Here is a 21828-nt window from a genome sequence, read left to right on the forward strand (position 1 = left end):
AAATTTATAAATAAAACAATATAAAGCATAGAACAGAGCAAAACCAAACATCCCAACTACAAAAAGGGGTTTCTCTAGTATCCCGAGAGCTGCAGCCCAAGCTCTGAGGAACAGTACTGGCTACCAAAAAATAAAAAGGGGAAAATGCTAACAAAGGATAGATTATTGTTTAAACAGAACCCCTCCTTCCCCAACTTTTTTTTTTATATTTAGATGACATTGCCTTTGGATCCCAAAGCCTTGAGTGCAGCCTGGGAAGAAGTTCTTACCCCAAGGACTACCTTATTACTAGGCTCCCAGGTATCCAAGGGCTCATGGCTAAGGCATCCGTAACATCAGCCTGCTAAGGAACAGCAACATCTTTCCTAAAGGACTAAAAGAACCCAACTGCTCAAAAAAAAAAAAAAAATCAACACTGTTGTGTACAGACACGGTTGCAAGGCAAACCAGTGCTTCTGGGAGGCTGGCTGTACTTTTTAGAACACATTAGCACATAAAAGCATTGACATCTTTTGAAGTGCAGTGGTGACAGCCTCTTTAGGACACTGTACTCTAAAACCCTTCCAGGAGCACCAGCCTTCCTTGGCCATTGCTGATACGCTGTCTAAGCACAGGCCCCGTCTGCTAAGTCCTTCCCAGAAATACCGGTCTCCCAGGGTCAGTGTTGATCCTTGTGTTACAGAGAAGGTCAAGCAGACTGTTTTCAACCACGTGGGCACTCAAGCTTTGGAGTTCATCTTTCTGAAGGGTATACAGTAAGCAGTTTTACAGGCTTTTAAAGACTTCAAGCATTCTTCTTTATAGGCTGCACAAAAATACATGGCTGTAGACATGTTACTCGTATTCCTGGGCTAATTTACTCACCATGCGTTTTTTCAGTCCTGGGACACTTAGGATTTCTTTTTCTGTTTGTTTATTCTCCAAATCAGTCTCTCTCACTCCTGCAGACAGATTTTTGCTGCTTAGTCTTACCTCCGTCTCTACAGTGACCAAGAGAGGATCTATCTTATAATTTCCATGTCCCTTGAGAGTCATTTAAAAGACCTCTTCAAGCAACGAGCTGCTGAGGCTGCCAGTTGAACACTACAAGGCATTTGCTACCCTTCACTCTGATTCTTCACTGTATCCAGTTAACTCTAGTCTTACGTTAGGCCTAGAGATGTGCCAGCAGACAAGACTACATTGACCTTGCATTTGTTTTTCCAGCCAGGTCATTCCACGATCCAGCTCACTGCCTGCACCGCTGTGGGACAGGGACAGCAACAATACTTAATGGTGGTACAGTCACCAAATCCTTCAGAAAGTCACACCTAAGCACAGAAAGCAACCCTAAACCCTTCAATCTCCTTCTCCCCAGACGTGCAATTCCAATTTCTTTTTGCTTTAGGGAATAGCCACGGTATTGCATCTGAATAGACCACCACTTAAAATTAAAAATCTTTGTTATTTTGAAAGATGATATCCCACAGAAAGAACCTAAGCAGATGCCACCTCCTGAAGAGCCACACAAATTGTCAAATGAGAGCAATGACCTCTTGCTATCAGATAGCAAAAGCAGTGGAAAGAAAGCAGATTTCTTTCTTTCTCTTGCTGAGGTTTATGGGGCAACTTTGTGCTACAGATGAAACAGTATGAAGAGTTACCTGAAATATGTGACGAATTTATCCCATTTTGGTTTATTGGCAAAAAATGGTAAAGTGTTAATGTAAATCGTAACACCTATGCTTTAGTAGTGCCTAATAAATAGGCATTTAGTGCAGTTCATGTCCACAGTATAATTAAGATATGATTATAGCCTATAATTAGCCATTTAAAGGCACATTCATCACCATCCTTCAAAGATCCAGTTATCTCTAATTTAATCCCACTCCAGTACAAATAAATCAGAAATTCAGCCCTAAATTAAGAACAACAGACCTTCAGATTGAAACCACAGTCTTGTTGGGTTTTGGATGTTTGAGTTTTTTAATGGGCTTAGAGTGGGGTACTGATTCATGACTAGACAGTGTAAATGAAGTCTGAGCAGTAAAATAATTAGAGTGTGTTAAATCAGTGGGATATTTTTCAATATTCTCTTAAAGAAAAATAAAAGCAATTCATTCAATTGCCTCTGTAGAATACCTGGCATAACACAGCCCTATGTTACCATGATATAAAATAATACACCACAAAATAACATGAGGAGATACTAGGTGTAAAGCTTGAGAGATTTAACTTACTCTTACAGAATAAACACTTTGATACTGTGTGTTCCACCACTTACCTAGATTAACACAGTATGAGTGCTGTATTTGCATTGATACATTGTTAGTTTATGAAAAAAAATACCACTTCCTCAGAATTTTAAGCCTGAGCACACTGACAGAATATTTCCATCTGACAAGTCAAAGAAAAATGGAGTGACCAGTGACGATGCACCCAGGATGGACACTGCAACTCACAGGAAACAAACACTAATGGGTTTCTAAAAGAAGTAACAATAAAATTAAAATTAAAGAAATAAATGACTGTGCCCCCCACCTCCATTGATCGGTGTTTGGTTGCTAAGGTCACTGCTTAATCTAAATTGCAAGCGAGATTAATGGCATTAAAGAGTTATGAATAACCAAGATGCCTGCTTAGTTACTGAAATGTCCTGCATGGGAAACCCACTGCAGGGACAACAAAAGGGGCCTCTGCACGGTGCTATTCAGGATGCCCGGGGGGCTACGGCCTTTCAGCGGTCGGCAGTGAATTACCATCAGTAACGTGAGAACTAAACACACCAGAGGATTCCATGCACAGGAGCGGTTTATGAAATGAAGAAGCCATACGAACAAGGAGATGATGTTTCCGAGGCACCCTCAAGTGCGGAAGCCGCCACGGTGGCCGTGCAGAGGCTTCACCGAAGGAACAAGGGGGGCTGTCTACCGCGCAGACTACAGAGGAGACCTACGTCACGGCTGAGGGGCAGCCGAACCCCCACGGAAGGCTCTTCGTCCCGCATCCTTTCCTGCGGCTCCTTTTGTTTGCTGGCCTGTCATTTGCGCCTTTGCTCTCCCCTCCTGCTGAGGCACAGACACTTCAATTTTGGATTCGTGCGACTACTGTATAAACCAGGCCTGAATTCACTGGCTCACAAACCAAACTTTAAACCCCTATTTTCTAAATTTCTGTCCCAGCCTTCAGACTGGAACCACAAGCATAACCACACCAAAGGAGGGAGTTTGTTTTACTGCTGAATATGCCTCTACAGACCACGTCCATGAGCTAAATGCCCAAAGCTCTGTTGACATTTCCATGCACCAGAGTTGCAAAACCACCATCACAAACCACGGGACCTTGTCTTGCTTCCATGCTTCTTTCTAAGCCTTTAAGCATCCTGAGGTGTAAGATCCCTAAGACAGCTGGAGCCAGACCTGTTGGGAAAGGAGCTGCATAACCCCGGGAGGGGACTGACATTTTTAAGGGCTTTCATGCACCTGCCCTCAGCTGACAAGATCCGTGCGAATAACATTCTCCAGAGGCACCTTGCTGCAGATTTCAGGAGGCAGAATCCAAAGGTCTCTTGCCCTCAGGGCCTACGTGGAGAATTAGATGATGAAAATGCAGGATGAAGAAATCAGACAGGAACAATATTCCCGCCCGGTGCGAGCCTTTGCTGTGACTGCCAAGGATGGGTGGCCAAATGATGACTGGGTACTTTCTTAAAGAAGTTAGCTTAAAGCTTCAATTTGATTTCAGAAGAGTTAAGATAAAATTGGTTTGAAGTATTTTTGGTATTTTTCAGGGCTTTTCTTTTTGCTTTTGTTTTTAAAAGATTTAGCATTAGGGGTAGAGTGCCCCAAAAGCACAGGCCATATTTAAGCCTAACACTGATTATTGAGAAATACAAAATACACCTGACTCAACAGTTTTAACCCGTGCATTACCTGCTCTAGGACAAGAGGTTATCCCCTGCAAGTCCTCCACTCTCCTGGCAGTGCCAGGCTCCTCTGGTGCCCTCGGACCTGGCAGCGTGCGTGCCGCAGTGCCAGGGAGCAACAACCCAAGCCAGGTGTATAATCTCTGCCTTGCATCTGTACTGCCAGTTTTGCAGGGTTGATGCAAGATGATTAATGCCATTCTAAAATTCCTTGTGGAGGGATTAATTAGCGTAATGACATATTCATTTTCATGCAAATGAACCTGTTCTAGCAGCAAGGAAATTACCATATTATCGCCTGAGGGAACCTGTAAAATACGCAGTACTAACAAGCAAACAGAGGGCTACCGTCACCCTTTTGTCCACTGCCACATACAGACAGCAGCTTTACACCACACACAAATAATTCCTCTCTTTGAGCATAAACATGCACCCCAGAGAGTCCAAATTCTGAACAAAGATATGGTTAGAGAACCAGTGAAATTCCTCACTTCTGTCAAGCATCCATTAATGCTTTGTCTTTTAAAAATGCAGTTACTAGAAGCTATTTGTTGAATTCCCGCTGTTTTATGCAAGCTGTCCTTTGCCAGCACACAACATGGGGGTCCCCAGGCATCCTGCCCACCACACACAGGACTGTCCCCCCGCCAGTCATGGGTTCACCCAGAGAAATCTGCAGGATCCATCCAGTCCCTCATCTGGGGACCCCACCATACCAGTTCCACAATCAGCTACTTAGTTCACAACATTTTTGGCCTGAAACACAGCAGACACCCCAGGATTTGATGTTATTACTCAGTAATAGGCCAAAGAGATCTACACCAAGCAACACAAAGCATCCTCCTGCCTGGGGCTGAACAGTTCTGAACGCTTCACTCGGGAGACACAGTCTCTTCTAAAACCCTGGACTGGAGGAAATGAATGAAGAGCAAGACTGTGGCTCATTCCTGTCCATTTGTTACAGACTGGCTGACAACGTGGAAGGTATTTGTTTTTTATGTTTTGCTTCAGAAGACAGTGAACACTTTTTGGGATATCAGCCACAAAGCCTCAAGAAAAATCCTTGGGTTTTAGTTTCCAAGACCTAAGCAACTTCATTTCAATGCCTTCATTCTGCTGATATTATAAAAAAATACCACTTCACTTGTGCACCAGACAGTCCAGACACACATTAGAAATACACTACCATCTAGTTCACATAATACATGTAAGCAAAGAAAAAACACAAAGGAAAAAAAGAAAGAAAAAACACAAAGAAAAAACACAAAACCCCACACTTTGGAAACAAGAAGGACTTGAGATTGCATTTGTATCCTTCACTTGTATTTCCCACCTCTTCCTTGTTCACTGCACTTATACTAAGTGGAATGACTCATCCCTTTCAGAAGGGTTAAATCCACTCCAAGGAAAAAAGCCTTGTGCTTCTGAACCCCATTTAATCCCTTCTTGGTTTTCACTGCATCATTAAAAGCAACTCAGTCTAGGATTATCACTATTGGTCATAAATGAAGGCAATACATTAATTTTTCTATACTTGTACTTTATACCAAAGCACACTTTATACTTTACACCAAGCCTCTCCAAATGTGGGCTAAAGGACTTGTTTTCAACATGGGATCAAGCAAATAAAACAAAGAAGTCATAAAGCTTATCCTGTTTTTCTGTGTGACACCAATAACTCAGCTTTGCTTCCTCCCAGGGAAGTATTATAGAACAACTTTTCAGAAACCAACAATGTAGAAAGCAGAGCTTTCTCTAGAAACTGTTGTGACTTTTTGCTTTTGGATTGAAAGATTTGTGGCTGTGCTTCCAATTGGTTCCAGGCTCATTTCAGGAAAATGGAGTAAGACAGAGATGTGTATTTAATTGCAGAGATCAGCAGAAGTTCCCTATCCATCCAGCGTCTCTCAAAATGATCCGACTCCAGTCCATTCCAGCTTTTGAAACAAAACTGACCCCGTGTCTGACAACAAGGAGGACCCACCTCTCCAATCACACCAGCCATGCTTAACATCAGAGGTGTAGCTTTCAAAGCAGGTAGTGAGGCTACAGGTGAGGACATGCACAAAGACAGCATTTGCTTTTTGCTCTACAGAATGGATTATATCCATCTCTCTTCCTCATAGGACAATCAGAGGGTTGGATCTGCTTTTCAGAGCCTTTCCTCTCTATCTGTAGGGCTTCCATAAAGGACAAGTTACACTCACTAACGATATTTCAGCACTTCTCCCAATTATTAAGTGTCTGTGACACAGTTCGTAATGTGACCATCATAATCACAGAGGAGACTGAATGGCCTCAAGGATCCATTTTGCAGAAAACTGCGCAGTGGCACAACATTTGCAGAAGTTTAGCAACTTGCCATCCAGGCAGTTGCCATAAATGTGACAAAGTGAAACATAACCCCATTTTCCATGGCTGATTTGACTCGATACACACAAAACACATAAAAATCCAAGATAATCCAAGAAGTATTTACATAAGGGACTGATTATAACAGCAAAGAGCTATTTGGACAGTAATAGGTTTGCTTTTCAAGAGGATGCAAGAATTATCTTTCGTCTCACAGATATCTCTAATTCTCACCTCTGTATGCATCTTAATTTCCTTTAAGACCTGTGAAAGTCTGTGTTCATGTTACAAAAAGAACAAACATGCAAGTTCAGCTTTAGAGAAAGAAGGCTGTGGGTGATAACACTGCTGTTCTCAAGGCCTAATGAGGATGCTTGCCAGTGTACATTTTGGTTACTGACATCCTAGGCTGGATTTTGATTCTGTATTAAGCAGTTCTACTCATATTATTTAATTACACCATTGTTTACTCCATCCAAGAGATTCTTAGGCACACATTTGTATTTACATTATTAAACACACTACATCATTATCAAAACCAAACGGAAACTTCAGAGGCAGAAGCCAATCTAAATATGTGAGCACAGCAGCTCTGCTTGTCTGCAGAGTTCTAAAATTATTTCTTCTCTCTTTGATGTTGAATTCTGGTAAAAAAAAAAAAATACCATGTGTTTTGGTGGTTTCAATTTGGATTTGTAAACGATAGTCATCTGTGACTACACTAAAGCACTCACAGAATGTGAAATTCAGTCCAGGGTATCCATAAGGTTCAAACAAATCTGAATGATTCTCTAGAAAGAGCCAAGATCTTGGGGTGAATATTTTCTAACTCACAACCTCACCTGACCATTCCTCTCCATTTTTAGAGCATGCCCATGGTATCTACCCTTCATTCAGAAAATCCTCTCCAGATTACAGAACTTGCATATTGGTGCAAAGCAGACCTTTGCGCACTTCTGTTCCCCACCAACTACCCACACATTAAAAAGCACGAGTCCAGTACAGTATTGTGGAGAAATTTTATACAGAAGACTTGGCCTAACTGCGTTACAGCAAGCACATACACTAGATGTGAGGACACTATTTTCTGACTGAAATAAATCAGAGTTTTAGAACAAATTGTTAACAAACATGTTCCCTAGATATTATACTGCGGATGTTTTTTTGGATAGCATTTGCTGATAGGTATTCATTCACTGTTCCACAGCAGAACATGTCTATTGCGTACATTTTCATTTGTGATTCAGAGTATCCTCCTGCTGACAGTGGCATCTTTTGACATTTCTGAACAGAGCTTTAGTGGAATAGCTGTTTTCTCATGGCATCTCCGGCCTTATATCGTACTCATCACAAGCTGCCGGCCTGTATTTGTGGGGTGGAAAACGCTATTCTCCAGGGGAGGGCCCATTCAATATTCTCAGCTGTGCTGTGACCTTTTCCATTAATAGATGTCACAATAAGGGCATGCCTTTATTGCTGAGCCACAGCATCATACTGGTTAATCACCCACAAGACAGGCGTCATTTGAAGCTCTGACATGAATATCCAAGCACATGTCTTGTCTTGACTGTATTTCAGACGGGAGGACTCAGTTTGGGGGTCTTCCAAGCAAAAATTCCCTAGGCCGTCTATCAAGCACTATGGCACCAATCAATGCAAATCTGAAGGAGAGAAACATTTACCTTTGAAATTCACCATTTCTTCAGCAAAAGAAAAATGAACTTCTTCTTCAGTAATAACAACTACAATACAAATCAATAGTGTGGGGAAGACACTGGAAGCATCTGAAGGGGAATAAGTATAACAGTCCTCTTGAATATGACCTGATCTTGCACAGATTCACAAAAAAAAAAAACAAATAAAGCAAATTTGAATTTCAAGAAGGGAAAATATTTGGAAAAAAGAGTAGGGAAGAGTAGGGAAGATCTGCACACTAATAACCAGTGTCGTCCAAGCTCCCTCTTCTGGCCTTTTGCAGTAAATATACTGGAGTAAGCAAGCCTTGATAGTCTACTATTTGGTTTCAAAATCTAGCAAGAAAGTGTTCATATAAGTCAAAAAAACCACTTGTTAAAAGTTATGCAGCCTCTTTCACACTACTTGTTTTCTTAGGCAAAGGATGTACAGACATGGAAATTTATTGTAACATATGAAACAACATTGCACAATACCTCTTTTTTTCCCTTGTGAAACCTTCAGTTTCTTGAGCAGGCAGTACTACACCATCACCAGGGGCCACAGCCAAAGGTGCATCCCCAGAAACGAGGTTATCAACTTCTTTGCAGCTATCAGACTTGGAAGTGCTGCAAAACAATTATTAAAATTAAGCTGACAAATTTCACTAGTGCCCATGAAGCTTCAGTGAAGTCTCCTTAAAAAAAATGAACTTTGGCTGGATCTAAACTAAGGAGCTTAAAGGAGCCCAATACTGTTTCTCTCACACCTCCCACAAATTAATTCTTCCTACAAACCCTATTTCACTTAATTTCTCAGATGACCACATAACCCATAATAAGTTTGACAGTTCTTATAGACCACAACAGTAACTGCCAGAGAAATCTCACTGTATATGAAATTAGTAAAATAAATAAAACACTAATGACTAATTTGCAGTTCTCACATAGCTCTTTCTCCTCAGTGTACATTAAAAACACTCAATTAAGTGACTTGAGTGACTTGTCTTTTAGAAAAAAATAAAACCCAGGACTAAAAAATTATCTTACTTTAGATAATTTTTACGCAGTAAAGCTAAAAGCACAACAATGCCTGAACTCATGACATAAATGTTAAGCTTACAGGACTGCAATACTGCTGTATTTGTTAATTCCCACAAGTCCTTCTGCTCAGCAAAGCCCCACAAGACCCGAGCTCAGAAGCATGACAGCCATGTAATGATTTCCAGAGCACATAAATACAGATTAGAAAGACAGAGTTGCTTCACAGCAAGGGAAAGCCCTACGGGGTGCTTCGGCGAGGCGTGCCCTCTCCTGGTCCCAGCAGGAAAGGAGCTCTTACACACAGACACCAGACATCTGCCCAAATCCCTGGCACGCCGGGAAGGGTAGCCTTGCTGTTCCCTCTCCTCAAGACACTCCAGAGCAGAACGCACTGTTAGAGTGCCATTAACTTTCTGTTTTCTTAAGCAAAACCCAAATTAGAAAAAACCCTTGACACCAATACAAAGAAAACTCTTCCCTTGTGAGCCTTCTAATGCTCTTTAAGAAGGTAAATCACCCATGTATCCAAAAGATCACCCCACAAAAAGCTCACCTGCATTGTCCCTCACTTTAAGCAGACTGGTAACCATACTATGTCCCCTGCTCTAGGCCACACTCATTAAATTAACGATGGAAAAGGAACTAAATAACCAATGACTTCATGTCTCAAAAGCAGGAGCAACACAGGGTCTTGCCACGCCACGTTGTCCCTTCCAGGGCACCTCCGACACACCAGCAGGACACAGACGTTCTGGGGCAGGAGCCACAGGCTACAGCTGCCCCTCGTGCCAGCTCCTGCTTCCAGAGATCCAGACACAAACATCTGAGGAAACGTTGGTGCAACCAGGCCTTGTCTGAGAAGCTTCTTTTAGGTTTCCTGAACTAAATATAAACAGTTATCTTAGCCACTCCTTTTAAAATTTCGCCTCCACTCCCTCCCCCAGTAATTATTCTGTAATTGTAGAAGGTAGATTAAGTTGTGTTACTGAATAAGAGTCGGTAAAGTTCAGGGACAGATTGTTCCTTTCTTTAGAAACACGTATACAAACCAGGGACAAACATAAATCACCCCCTAACTTTAGCTACAATACATCCCAGCGGTATGGAATAACTAACAGTTATTCCCCAAAGTGTTTATCCACTAACGTACCGAGATCACGAAAGCTCTTTCTGAGAGCATTTCACCTTGATTAGCTCATATCCATGATGTTGCTCCATGCCCTGTGGGATAGCTCCTCTGTTATTTCTTCTAAGAAATTATCTCTGCTTTATGCACTCCTCCTTTCCTTCCCTTCCTCCCACCTTCCCTTCCCCAGTTTGTCCAAACTGGTCTGACACTGACATAGACTTCCTAAATTTTCAGTCACATCAAGTTTAAATAAATAAATAAATAAAAAGCAAGTTGTTTCCTTTTTCATGCAAAGGACTTTTCCCTTTGCTAAAAGTGTCTTTGTCCTAATATAGTAACAGCATCAAATATATAAGGCGATGTGACTATATAGGGTTGCACGGAGATTTGAGAAAGTAAGATTTTAAAGCAAAAAGTAAACTGCTAAAAATAAGCAAATGCTGAACATCTGTTTGGAGAGTAAACAAAGAATTGCAAAACCCAAACAATTCACAAGAGGGCCCAGCCAAGCAAGAATACCAAACGCACGTGAAGCCACGGACCTTACGTAGGCGCACATGAAACACTCCCCGTTAGCTGCCTCCAGTAGCACCCGTCCCTCCCGCACGCGTCGCACCGGCCCCGCTGCCCGCCTGCGGCCCGCCAGCTTCCCCCTTCACATCTTTCCACGCAAAACGAAACAAGTTTCAGAGATATACTTTGACTAATGCCATTTCGAATGCTGTCTGCAAAACCAAACTAGCTATGAAAATACAGGCATTTTTAGAAGACCTCTGCTCCCTGGCCTTTGCAAAGCACAGGGCTTTTATGAGCTGTAGTATCTGTACGTGTTAAAATCCACAAGTAATTTCCCTTCACCTTTCCAAATTCCACCTAATACTGGATTCGCATAAAGACCACGCCTGCCAAGTGCCAGCTGCCTTCCTTGTGCAAGCGGGCTTGTAATGGGACGCGGCGGCGACGCAGCGGGTACTTGTGTTTCCTCTGACATCTTGCGCCAACACGAGTGCCGGGAGGCACCCACCGGCGCGCCGTGGGAGGGCAGACCGTGGGACGGGGTACCCAGGGTACCGTGGGCTGCCTCCGCTCCTTCCCGCCACTGCTGTCACTCTGACAAGGGCTCATTTTGCCACATGGTGATTTTGGCACTGTGCAGTGCTGTTTGCGGTAGAACCGCAACGGCGCAGTGCTGCCGGTCATCGGCCATCGCTAGAGGGGCACTACCTGCAGGTGGGTGCTGCCCGCTGGCGGCACAGGCGGCTCCCAGGGGACAAAGCAGCTCAGAAACGGTACAGACCGCGCAAACTGCGGCAGCGTAGCACGGCACCGCACCCCTCTCCAAAACACAGACTTCACGTTCACTTTAAACAACCCAGCTTAAGTCTGCATCACCGCTGTTACTTGTACCAGCTCAGACATGAAGCGGCTGCATTAGAACCTCTTCTTCCCCACAGATCTTACTAAAACAAAATTTGGCACTAAACTTATTTTCCGGTTAGTAATATTCAAACGGTTGTAGCAAGATGATACCAAAAGGGCCAAGTCTTCCCAGAGCACAGTAAACTATACACTGGCCAGTCTTTATCCTGTAGAGTTGAGCTGATTAGGAAACGAACATTTTCCAACCTCTGTCTCTGTTTATTAAGTAATTCTGAAAAGTCACTTTCTGACCTTCCGCAGATGCCCCTGGGTATTCCTGCCTGTGTCCTGCCAGCACTGAGGAGCACACCCCGAGCATCACTGCTCCCCCAGCTGTGAACTATGCAACCGGGAAAGGTCCATCTGCAGACAAAGCAACACAGCTTTTAGTGCATCCAACATCACCCATCAAAAATTCCCTTACGACAGCTTAATGCGCCCTCTCCGTAACGGGAGCTGAGAGGGAGGCTGATGCAGGGGAACGCTACATTTTCCAACACCAGCTCAGGTTTAGAACAGCTTTCACTCCCTAGTATTCACAACAAGAGCTGCATGGGCTCCGTCTGATCTGGACTAAACGCCATGCTACAGCTCTGCAACCTCCGCTGGAGATTAAATGCAGGAGCAGCGGCTTTCCTTAGCGTGTGGAAGGGACCAGACTGAGTTGCCCTGCTTGTTACCCACGGCCTGACCCTAAAGACAACTCATGCAACAAGCGCTTTCCAAGCTGCCATTTTTTCCCAGGCACCTGCAGGTTTTTTGCCCACAAGACAAGCAGCAGGTTGCAAGGGAACAGGTAGACGCTGCTCAGAAATGTTTTAACACCTCTAACCATGGAGCCAAGCTAAACTGTGGTCTCATACAGCTGGGGCGCTTATCTGCCTTCTCTGCCTTGCCAATCCAAACATTTCTCATATAAAACAGAAGTCCTGTTGCAGAGCTCTGCACCTGCAGCATGAAGAGAAAGATGTGTCTAGACAAAATTTCTCCCAGTGTAACATGTACTGGAAAATCAGAGTGAACTTAGCCTTTCGGTTTCATCGCTAAACATAAATGCCTGGCAGAACAGCCAGTGAACTTTTTACCTAATTCTTTTCCGGGCACTCCTCTGTAGATACAGCAAATAAAATCTACTCACTGAGCAGATGACACCATGTCGTCCCGGACCAATATGTTATCAGCAGGGGAGGAGAGAGGCAGACAAGTCATCCTCAAGAAGCAAAACAAAGATACAGTTTCTTGACTGGACAGATGGAGGGACAACCTGATCTCTTATTATGCACTGCCATCTGGAAGACATTTAGCACAAACTGACCCCTGTCTTATATTGCACCATTATTTTTCCCTGTCAAAGTGCACACCATCTGCATTATATGACAACCCTGATGGAGAAATACATGGAAACAAAAGGAACTTACTAGTAAATAACAAAATATATTGGGGAAAAACACTTTATAATTTAACTTTACTGCAGATAGACTGGAATAGCATCATGCCATCTAATAGCCTACATATTAGATTTCAGAAGTATAGTGCACAGCAAGCATCGACAGAGAGACAGGACACGTGTGTGCACTAGAGAATTTTTCTGCAGTCATATTGAAAAGCAACGGTGTAGTATTTCTACATAAAATACCAAAAAATCAGTGGCTTCCATATGATCCCCTTACTTATATAGGCAAGAATCTGCTCCACATCACAGATGAAGAAAAGATGACAGATAAGGCAATGACATGAAACAACAACCGTCACTGCAACTCTTCTCTCGCGTAAGGAAAGCCCGGTCCTGCTATTACGGATCCTCATTGTGAGCATAATGCCATGCATTTTAAGAGTACTACTTTCATTTGCTATTAACATTATGTTGTTACCAGGTTAGGGCTGACCAAACCACAGAGAAGTCAGCAGTGTTTCTTACTGCTGGGAGAGAATTGTGCCAGGCCCGTTTCAGGCAGGAGCTAAAGCAGCGGTCCAGGGGCGCTGGTATTAAGCCCTCTGCTGCCGATCAGGGGCATCTGCGCGTGGGCACACGTGGCACCTACTGTGCTTCTACTGCCGGGAGCACCTCTGCGAGGCTCACAGAAAAGCTGGCAAGCCACAACAGCCTGGACAGGAAAGACAGGTGCAAGAAGAGGCAGGCTTTTATGTCTAAAGCTAAACAAGGATGCAAAATAAAGGAGTAAGAAAAACAAACAATACTGACAAGTTAACTTGTGCAGCTTTTTAAAAAAATAGACAGAAAAAAAAAATCAAAATCAACAAACACAGGCGAACTACCTGCAGCCAGACTCACTCCAGCTGACCACAGCGTATTTCTCTCTCACCATCCTCCATTTCAGGACCTTAAAAACTACCTACTTCCATGCTGAATACCCCTGGTTTGCAACTTTTTAGCACTGAACCCTTGCAAAAATCCTTGCGCCTTCCTCAAGGTCAGGCTATGGAAACAAGAGCTAGATCCTGTGGCTGCTGCACAGTCTGTGTGCCCTCACCCCTACTGGGCTCAGCCACCCTGTATGGGCTAACGACAGCTCAGCACCAGCACTCGCAGCCTGCGCAGCTTGGATGATGCAAGGAACCCCGAGACTTTAACTTTTGGACATTAATGGTAAAAACATTGTAAAGGCAGAAGTTATGAAATAGATCAAAAGAAAAGGTACAATATCATTAACTTTAAATTCCAGATACGGATAAGAATGTGAACAGCGTGAATTCATGAGGTTTACAAGAAGCAGTAAATTGAAACACTCTAAGACTGCTCTTCCTGAAAGTTTCCTAAGGTGGCACTTAATCATAGGCAGCTGGTGAACCAACCCAGGGTATTTCAGACTGTAGTCCAGAGACCATATATAAATATTCCTGGCACTTTTGGTGTTAGTCTTTTTTCATTCCTCTGCCTTCAGAAAGTAGCTCATAGCTCCACCTCAATTACTGCTCACTCTTTTCTAACTGCCTTGCTACTATGGCAAACAGTCCGTTAGCAAGAAAAAACAGAACCCACAAAAACCCATCTGTAACCCAATTACATTCGTTAAAAACAAACAAAACTCTGAGTAAAAACTTACAAGGACTGGAAGAAACCACATCATTAGCTTCCCACTGCAAGCTTCTCTAGATCATCTTACCTCGATTGTAGGAAAAAGTTTGTTTCTCACAGATTCACTCAGCCAGCATTAGCGACTAACCAGCTTCGGGACTGATGGAAGACCAGTGCAGGCTAAAACAGCAAAGTCACCCAGCTTTTAAGGTGGATTGAGCAAACCACACAGGCTTCTTTCTGCCTTTGATAGCATATTATTGCTACTTCAGCTAACCAATTTAATGCTAGCTTAAATATATTGTGTATGTTTACACTCTGCTGAGTTCACAATGATTGAAGGGTAAACACACCCTACAAGGCTTCCTCTACTGTTGGCAGTTAAGACAAACTCACGCACCCAAAGATCCTGACAACCCAACTGCCACCAGCACAAATAAAGCAGCAGTTTCCCTTCTCAGTGCAAGTAAAAGCAGACAAAAAGCCCAGTGTCCAACAGAGATGAGATACTTGAATGCTTTATAATCAGCATTATACTGTTAAGGAATGCCTCAAAATTGAAGAAAATGCCCAAAGGATGAGTTACCTTGCAGTAATTAAAAAAAAAAAAAGTATAAGCACCTAAAAAAATATAAGGTGTACATTGCACCTTCACATGACATCACCCTCACATGTGCCAAAGTGATTCAATCTCAGGGAAGGGTAAACGGCATCTTCCTTTGAAGGTTTTGCTAGAGGGAGATTTAAATTCCAGTAAGATTTCCACTGACAGATGCTCCACTGACTACAGACAGACTCAGCAAACCCATCAGCAACTGGCCATACCAGACATATATCCACCCAAGAAGAGTGATAGCAATTTCCTAGCTAGCGGTGATCTCCGTGGTCCTCCACCCACCCACATCAGCGAGAACTTTGCAGCTGCTTCCCACCGCTCCAGCTGCAACGGCTGGGTACGCTCCCTTGCTGCCCCCCACTCAGCAACATCCACGGGCTCAACAATTCCATATGCCGTCGAAACAGCGAAGGGTTGCTCAGAAGGATCAAGGGGAGAAGCCACCTGTGTATCATCACCTGGCCCAGGAGGGCTGCAGAAAGAAGAGACATGGGAAAAGGTAGCCTTAAAGGTCTGAATTACTTCTGAATACTGAACTATTGTCACTCAGCTGCCTGAAGCCCCCGCTGTTTAGCATGTGTGTGCGGACTCGTGTGTCAGGGAACGCAGCGAAAGTTGACGTTTTTAATAAAAGTTGCTTTTGTGCACAGCTCTACTGTTCCCACCGGACTGAAGTCACTGGATTTTTGTCCGTGTTACAACTGCAGGAGCACTGAGATAGTACAAACCAGCAGCAAATGAACCCCATTTGGATTCTGATTTTAAAAAGCCAATGAGAAAGCCAGCTACTGCTTGAACAAGAGAAATGGCAATCCTTCCTGTCTCAGGAGCCACAGAACACACGAAGAGCAGGAGTCCGTCTTTCACCCCCCACGGAGCGGCGCGGGGGCTCGTCAGTGGGAGCATGGAGTCAGACAGAGGCGTCCCGTGTGTTGCAGGGCACCCACGCAGGGAGACACCCAGCCTTGTCCCACGCCCAGGGAAAGCAGGGTGCAGCTGAGTACCAGCATTAGGCAGCTAAAAGAAAACAGTTTGGAAACACACCCTTGAATCAATAAGGAAAGGAGCCTTGCTGAAGGAGGGGGGTTTGTTTGTTTTTAATAGACATCAAACCATGGGAACCCCCTGAAAATGATGTTTGTGTTGCCTACTTCAGCCTTTCTCCTGTGGCCACCCAGAGACCAGGGCCCTGGAAGTGCCAGTTTTCCCTAAAACTCACCCAAATCCTCAGGTTTTTGTAAAACATAAAATGTGATCATTAATTGGGGTTCCACTTTCACACTACAGGTTCACCCAACTGGCTCAGTTTTGAGGTGCTACTTTCTGGAACCCTCTTCTGTCCATGTTCTTTCCAATACTACTAGGTGAATACAACCCTGTACACAGAGGGATGGGACCGTACACAGATGGATTTCAGCAGAGGTGTATAAACTTAAAACTGTCACTCAGCATTTTGACTTTCAGCTTAAAAACAAAAATCCCTAAATCATGGACCTCAGCTTTAACACTAGCCAATTACTTCCTTACTTAACTGCAAATCCAGCGGATCAGTATGATTCCTTGCTAGAGTTTAATTTTGGTTCAAAGAACATAACAAGGAGTTAAACTGCACTATAATAACAGTAATATTATTCCTGTAACTTCACACTTCACATTTTAGCTAAAGGATTCTGTAAAGTAACACATTCATACGGGAATAATGATTTGTCAAGCTTGTTTTCTCATTTATTTTATTTTATTTTTAATTAATTACACCTAGAATCCTTTGTAAGCCCGTGTTTCTGCTCTTCATTTCCAGAGTTACCACAGCATCATTCTGCACTCAGTGCAGTTTGTCTGTGCACAGCACCCCTGACAAGAGGCATTCTGCCCTCCACCAACACTAGAGAAGAGCAGGGCTAAGCCATTACACTGAATGCAGTTCTCAGATGATGGCCTAGAACATGACTGTTTTTTAAACTTGCAATATTACTTTTATCTAACTACAAGAGTAAGCAATTAACTGTCCACATGTTCTCTGGTTAACCACACCCAAGGGCTCAGCCTGTTGTAGGAAGCTTTGAGCTAAGATGTTTACAAGTTCTGAAGTCCTATAGCTTTAAGTTTTCACTTATCCCGAAGAGTCGCATATACTTACAGCACAAACTGGGATGCCTCCTCTGCTTTGCCTTAAAATGAGCATTCAGAAAGTAGACCTTGACAACAGGACATTGCAACTTTGGCAGCTTCTTTCTTATATACGTAAGGAGTCAAACGCAGATGGGAAAGTCTTGTTCTGGCTACTGACAGAGCACTGAAGGTCTTCTCTGTGAACATGCAGAAAGTACAGCACAAGCCAAAACTGCAGTTGGAGCTGTTGTACTGGCGTGCCCCAATCCTGTGAGAAGCAAAGCGTCTGCCCACCACCACTCACATCTGCTGCACAACAAACTCCCAGACAGCGATTTTCATGCAGTCTATGGGCAACGTAACTTGAAACTGGGCTTGGGGAGGTGATGGCGAAGCTGCTCATTGCCAAGGCACCCTGCCCGGTGCAGCACAAACAATGAAGCTATCCAAAAGCTGCTCAGACTAGTTCCACAACTGACATTCCTGGGCATCACAACCGCCTTCGCCTAGCAGGCGCCCACCACCAGGTCCCTGCTTAAGTCCTCTCCAGCAACCCACCAATTTGTTTCTCTGTAAAAAGGCCATGAGCTTTTTCCATTCCATTGCCCAAGTTCTGGGTCAAGTCTGGAAGAGGATCTACTTAAAATGACTTCCAAATTCTACTTACGACAAGCATGACTGAAATACTTTTCAAGGGAAAATACCTCACAGTTTAACAAGCAGTTGCTTTCTAACAGCTGCAGCGAGCACACTAAATTCAGCCCAAAGACCAAGAGGTTCAGTCTGTTATTAGTGTGCCACAAGTGAAAGATGTTGTCCATCCAGTGTCCTTAAGCGCTTGAGTTTCATAATTTCACTTTTAAGGGCTCTACTTATCCTTGAAAAGAGATTCTCCAAGTCACTGTTAGAAGGCAAGTACACAAATAGCAAGTTTCAGACAAAGCTGGACCCATACTTGTCATTAAATATCAATGAATGAAGGAGAAATAATTGCATAAGCCTCTGTCATTTCTTCTGTTTAAACACAAGAGGTCTGTCCTCTGTCTATGCAACAGGCTTTCAAAGCAAGGCAAGAAATTTATTTAAAATATGCAAAAAAGCACAGCTCTACAAACGTGGACACAGGGGCAAGCAGGGTCAGCTCCTCAGCACCAACCCTGCAAACACAGCGAGGGCTAGGTGCTCTGGTGGGCCCATTTGTTGCTCACCCACTGCCATCAGTGAGATGCAAACCTTAAAATCCCAATTTCATACTGAAGTTTTAAAATGTTTTGACACTGGTGCTGGAGACAAAAGGCAGCTACAGGTCTTGGCATTTTCCCCCTGTCCATGTTTTTCCAATCAGGAGAGTTGGATGTGGCTCCCTTTGAACAGTCAACAACAGCTCCAAGTTTACTCCAAGGGAAACCAATAAGCATTTCAAGCTCTTCTATCTCCTAGTCCCAAACATTTGGTTGCTTTTAATGAGATAAGGGTAAGATTTATAGATCTTGCTCTTCTCCAGAAATCTCCAGAAAATGGCACCAACCACCGCAAGGCAGGACTGAACTCTCAGCACTCTCATCACCTGCTATTTTGTTTTCTTCAAGTAACAAGATGTTGCTCCCTGGGTAGAGCAAGGCTGATAGACAAAATCCTCTAGATTTCATAGTTGGCTTTGTAAAAACTCAGGACAAAGAGTCAATTTTTTAACCCTTAGTTTATATATGCATACGAAAAAATATTAATTCATTGCAGAAAAATATTGAGAGGGTTTACTGTTTCCAGGAAGTTCTTACACTGCAACTACTTGCAGGGGAAAGAGATCTAGTAGCATCTATTTCAATTCAAGTTCATTCACTCAAACACATTGTACCTCATAAAATTTCTTCCATTTTATTAAGTAATTCCTTCACAACATTAAGTTTTACCTTCTCTTAATTTTGTCGTTTATCTTGTGCATCAGCCACATTCATAATAAACTTAACATGTAGCAAATCCAATGCTATGCACCTTTGGCATTTCTGTTCTCTAAAAGCATTTTCATGGGACTCCTGTCAATATAATTAAGCAGAGCAGGAGGTAAGAACCTACTTCTCAGATTAGAAATCAACATTACTGGTATCAGTAACTAAAACTAATCTTGTTCAGGAAACAACTCAGGAGTGCTACCAGCACAGGATTAAAAACAAACCAACCCCTCTTTGCCTCCTCCATACTACCTTTTATGAGGTAAAGAAAGATTGATTTAAATATTAATAGAATTTTAGCAAAAATACAAAATTCCAAGATTGAACTGGAACACCTGGCTTTATTTCCCAGTGAACTAAGGGGACATCCATACAACCAAATGATGTCCCACAGGGCAAGTCTGTATGCCAGCAGTACCTTTGAAAGCTCTGATACAGCAATGACTGAGGCTCACCAATTACTTTTGCTGGTCTATACACGTAGATAGAACTGAGGCTTTAACAGCTAAACACACACTCACAGTCCAAAGTTCCAGTTTAGAGAAATATGCTGCCTTTGTAAACCTAACAAAGCCTTACTTATTCATTTAAATAGGCGATTTTGGAAAAATCTCTCAAATTCCTTCTGCACTCTGAAGAAGAAACTATGCCTTAAGTGCCTTGCATCAGCACTTTGTATTTACACTGCAAGACTTTCTGCATGCCTCAGCCAGGCTGCGTCTTGCTGAGCTGGGTGCTGTACAAACACAGTAATGAAGGTATCCAAGAGATGAACTGGTATGTGTTAATTAAACAAGTAAAATCGCTCTCATTCAGGGGATGCATGAGTTTGATGTACAGTACTGGGCACTGCAGCATTTCTACACTTATGGAAAAAAAGACATTGCCACCAAGATAACCAGAGCTGGCTCCTGGGGGAATTATTCCAGTGTCTCAGATACACATGCTCTTCCTCTCAGCCGGACTTGAGCGATCAGCAGAACAGGTCTGGATGTGGGGTCACGATGCTCAGAGCACTCAGGGAGAGCCAGGGCAGCACCCGAGTCACTCCTGTCCCCAAGGAAGAGCCATCATCCTGGCTGCACAACCGGAACCAGCGGCATCTCCCAAAGGTGGCGCGACTGCCGGGCTCCGGACGCAAGGCTGTGCTTCCAGCAGCAAGGGAGTCCCTTCTCTTACTGCAAATTTCCATACTGACAAGGTAAGAAAGGAAAACAAACGCAGAAACCGCATTCTGGAGAAATGAAAGCATCTTTGAAAAGGATTCCTGAAGGCAATACCCCACCTATGAAAAGGCAACCCCAGAAACCCAGCTGCACGGCAGCTAGCAATCCCTGTAGGTAACGCTGGATTACCCGGCCGCGCGGGATGACGGTGCTGTCACTGTCAGGCAACCCGCACACGTGACGACGGATAGTAATTCTCAGAAGCGATACTTTTCTGGCAGTGCTGGTGGAAATCCTGAGAAGATTGAGAAGTTATCTTGGCAGGGGATGGTGCTTAGTCACACATTACCTGAGGGCCTGGACTTCCTCTCTCACCCAACCCTGCTCGCTTAGAAGTCCCTTCATTTTTGTAACACGTGTATCCAGATTGAGCATCAATGTAATTAGTCATAACCATAAAAGAGTTGGGTTTTTTTTTGCCTGAGTATTCTATGTTACTGTGGTCATATTAAAACCTAAAAGTTACGGTGAGTTATTACACTAAACAGACAAATACAATTATTTTAGATTAAAAGACTTAAGGGGACTGAAACACACGTTACAGTATTACTTCCTTCGCAAGCTACAAGAAGGACAACAGAGAGCCACATAAAAGCATCAGAAGTATAAACCATGCCTGTACAGGATGAATAAGCATATTTTGCTGTAGTAACTGTCAACCATTATAAAAAGCCCATAACGTCACCACCGTGCAGCTTTCAGAGCCTCTCAAGGGCTCTCAGTCACGTCCTGATGCCATTGCTGCAGAATTTAAAAGTCTCCAAATTCCAGCTAGTAAACCTGAACCAGAAGTTTCTCAGTGCTATCATCCCCCCGGCCAAAAAAAAAAAAAGAAACAAAAAAAAAAAAAGGAAAACCCGGCCGAGCAGAAACCCCAACCACAAGCTGTGGCAGGAGCCCCAAAACCATCCAGTCTCTTTCTTGGCGAGTTAATCCTCTCCCGTGCGAGCAGGAGGGCATTTTACTCGGTAGAAAGTGTTACTTTTCAAAAAGTTGTTCAAAGGAAAAAGAAGGAGGAAAAAAGAAAGAAGAAAAAAGTGCAGTAGAAAGAGAAAAGCAGTGGCAAACAACAGCTAACTTTTCATTTCTGATCCAGGCTGTAACTGCACATTGCTTTTGTTATTTCCTTGGCTAACTCTCCCCTCACAAGTGTCTACTTACCAAGGCCAGAAAATAATCACCAGCTTCGCTATTCTCGGTCATCCTCGCTTCCAACACAACATCCCGCAACAGTCCTTCAGTTTAACACGAATTCCCTCTATTTCCACCATCCCGGGATCGAGAGCAGCGCAAAACCAAGCCCGACCCCCGGCCTCTGTAAGTTTGTGCGAGCTCTGAAGCGTACAAATTTAAAAAAAAAAACAAAACAC

The 21828-nt window shown here is 43.4% G+C and overlaps 1 protein-coding gene across 1 annotated transcript in view; it reads right to left on the reverse strand.

Annotated features, from left to right (window-relative positions):
• Positions 1-21828, reverse strand: part of TACC2 (transforming, acidic coiled-coil containing protein 2) — a 106994-nt gene that overhangs the window by 67602 nt on the left and 17564 nt on the right. The window contains exons 2-4 of the mRNA XM_010295152.1: positions 15536-15646; positions 12986-13000; positions 8428-8559 (exon numbers count right to left, since the gene is read on the reverse strand). Coding sequence (XP_010293454.1) covers positions 8428-8559; positions 12986-13000; positions 15536-15646 — 258 coding nt within the window. The remainder of the gene's footprint in view (positions 1-8427; positions 8560-12985; positions 13001-15535; positions 15647-21828) is intronic.

Source organism: Phaethon lepturus, unplaced genomic scaffold, assembly GCF_000687285.1.
Source record: "Phaethon lepturus isolate BGI_N335 unplaced genomic scaffold, ASM68728v1 scaffold4529, whole genome shotgun sequence".
NCBI classification, from domain to species: domain Eukaryota; kingdom Metazoa; phylum Chordata; class Aves; order Phaethontiformes; family Phaethontidae; genus Phaethon; species Phaethon lepturus.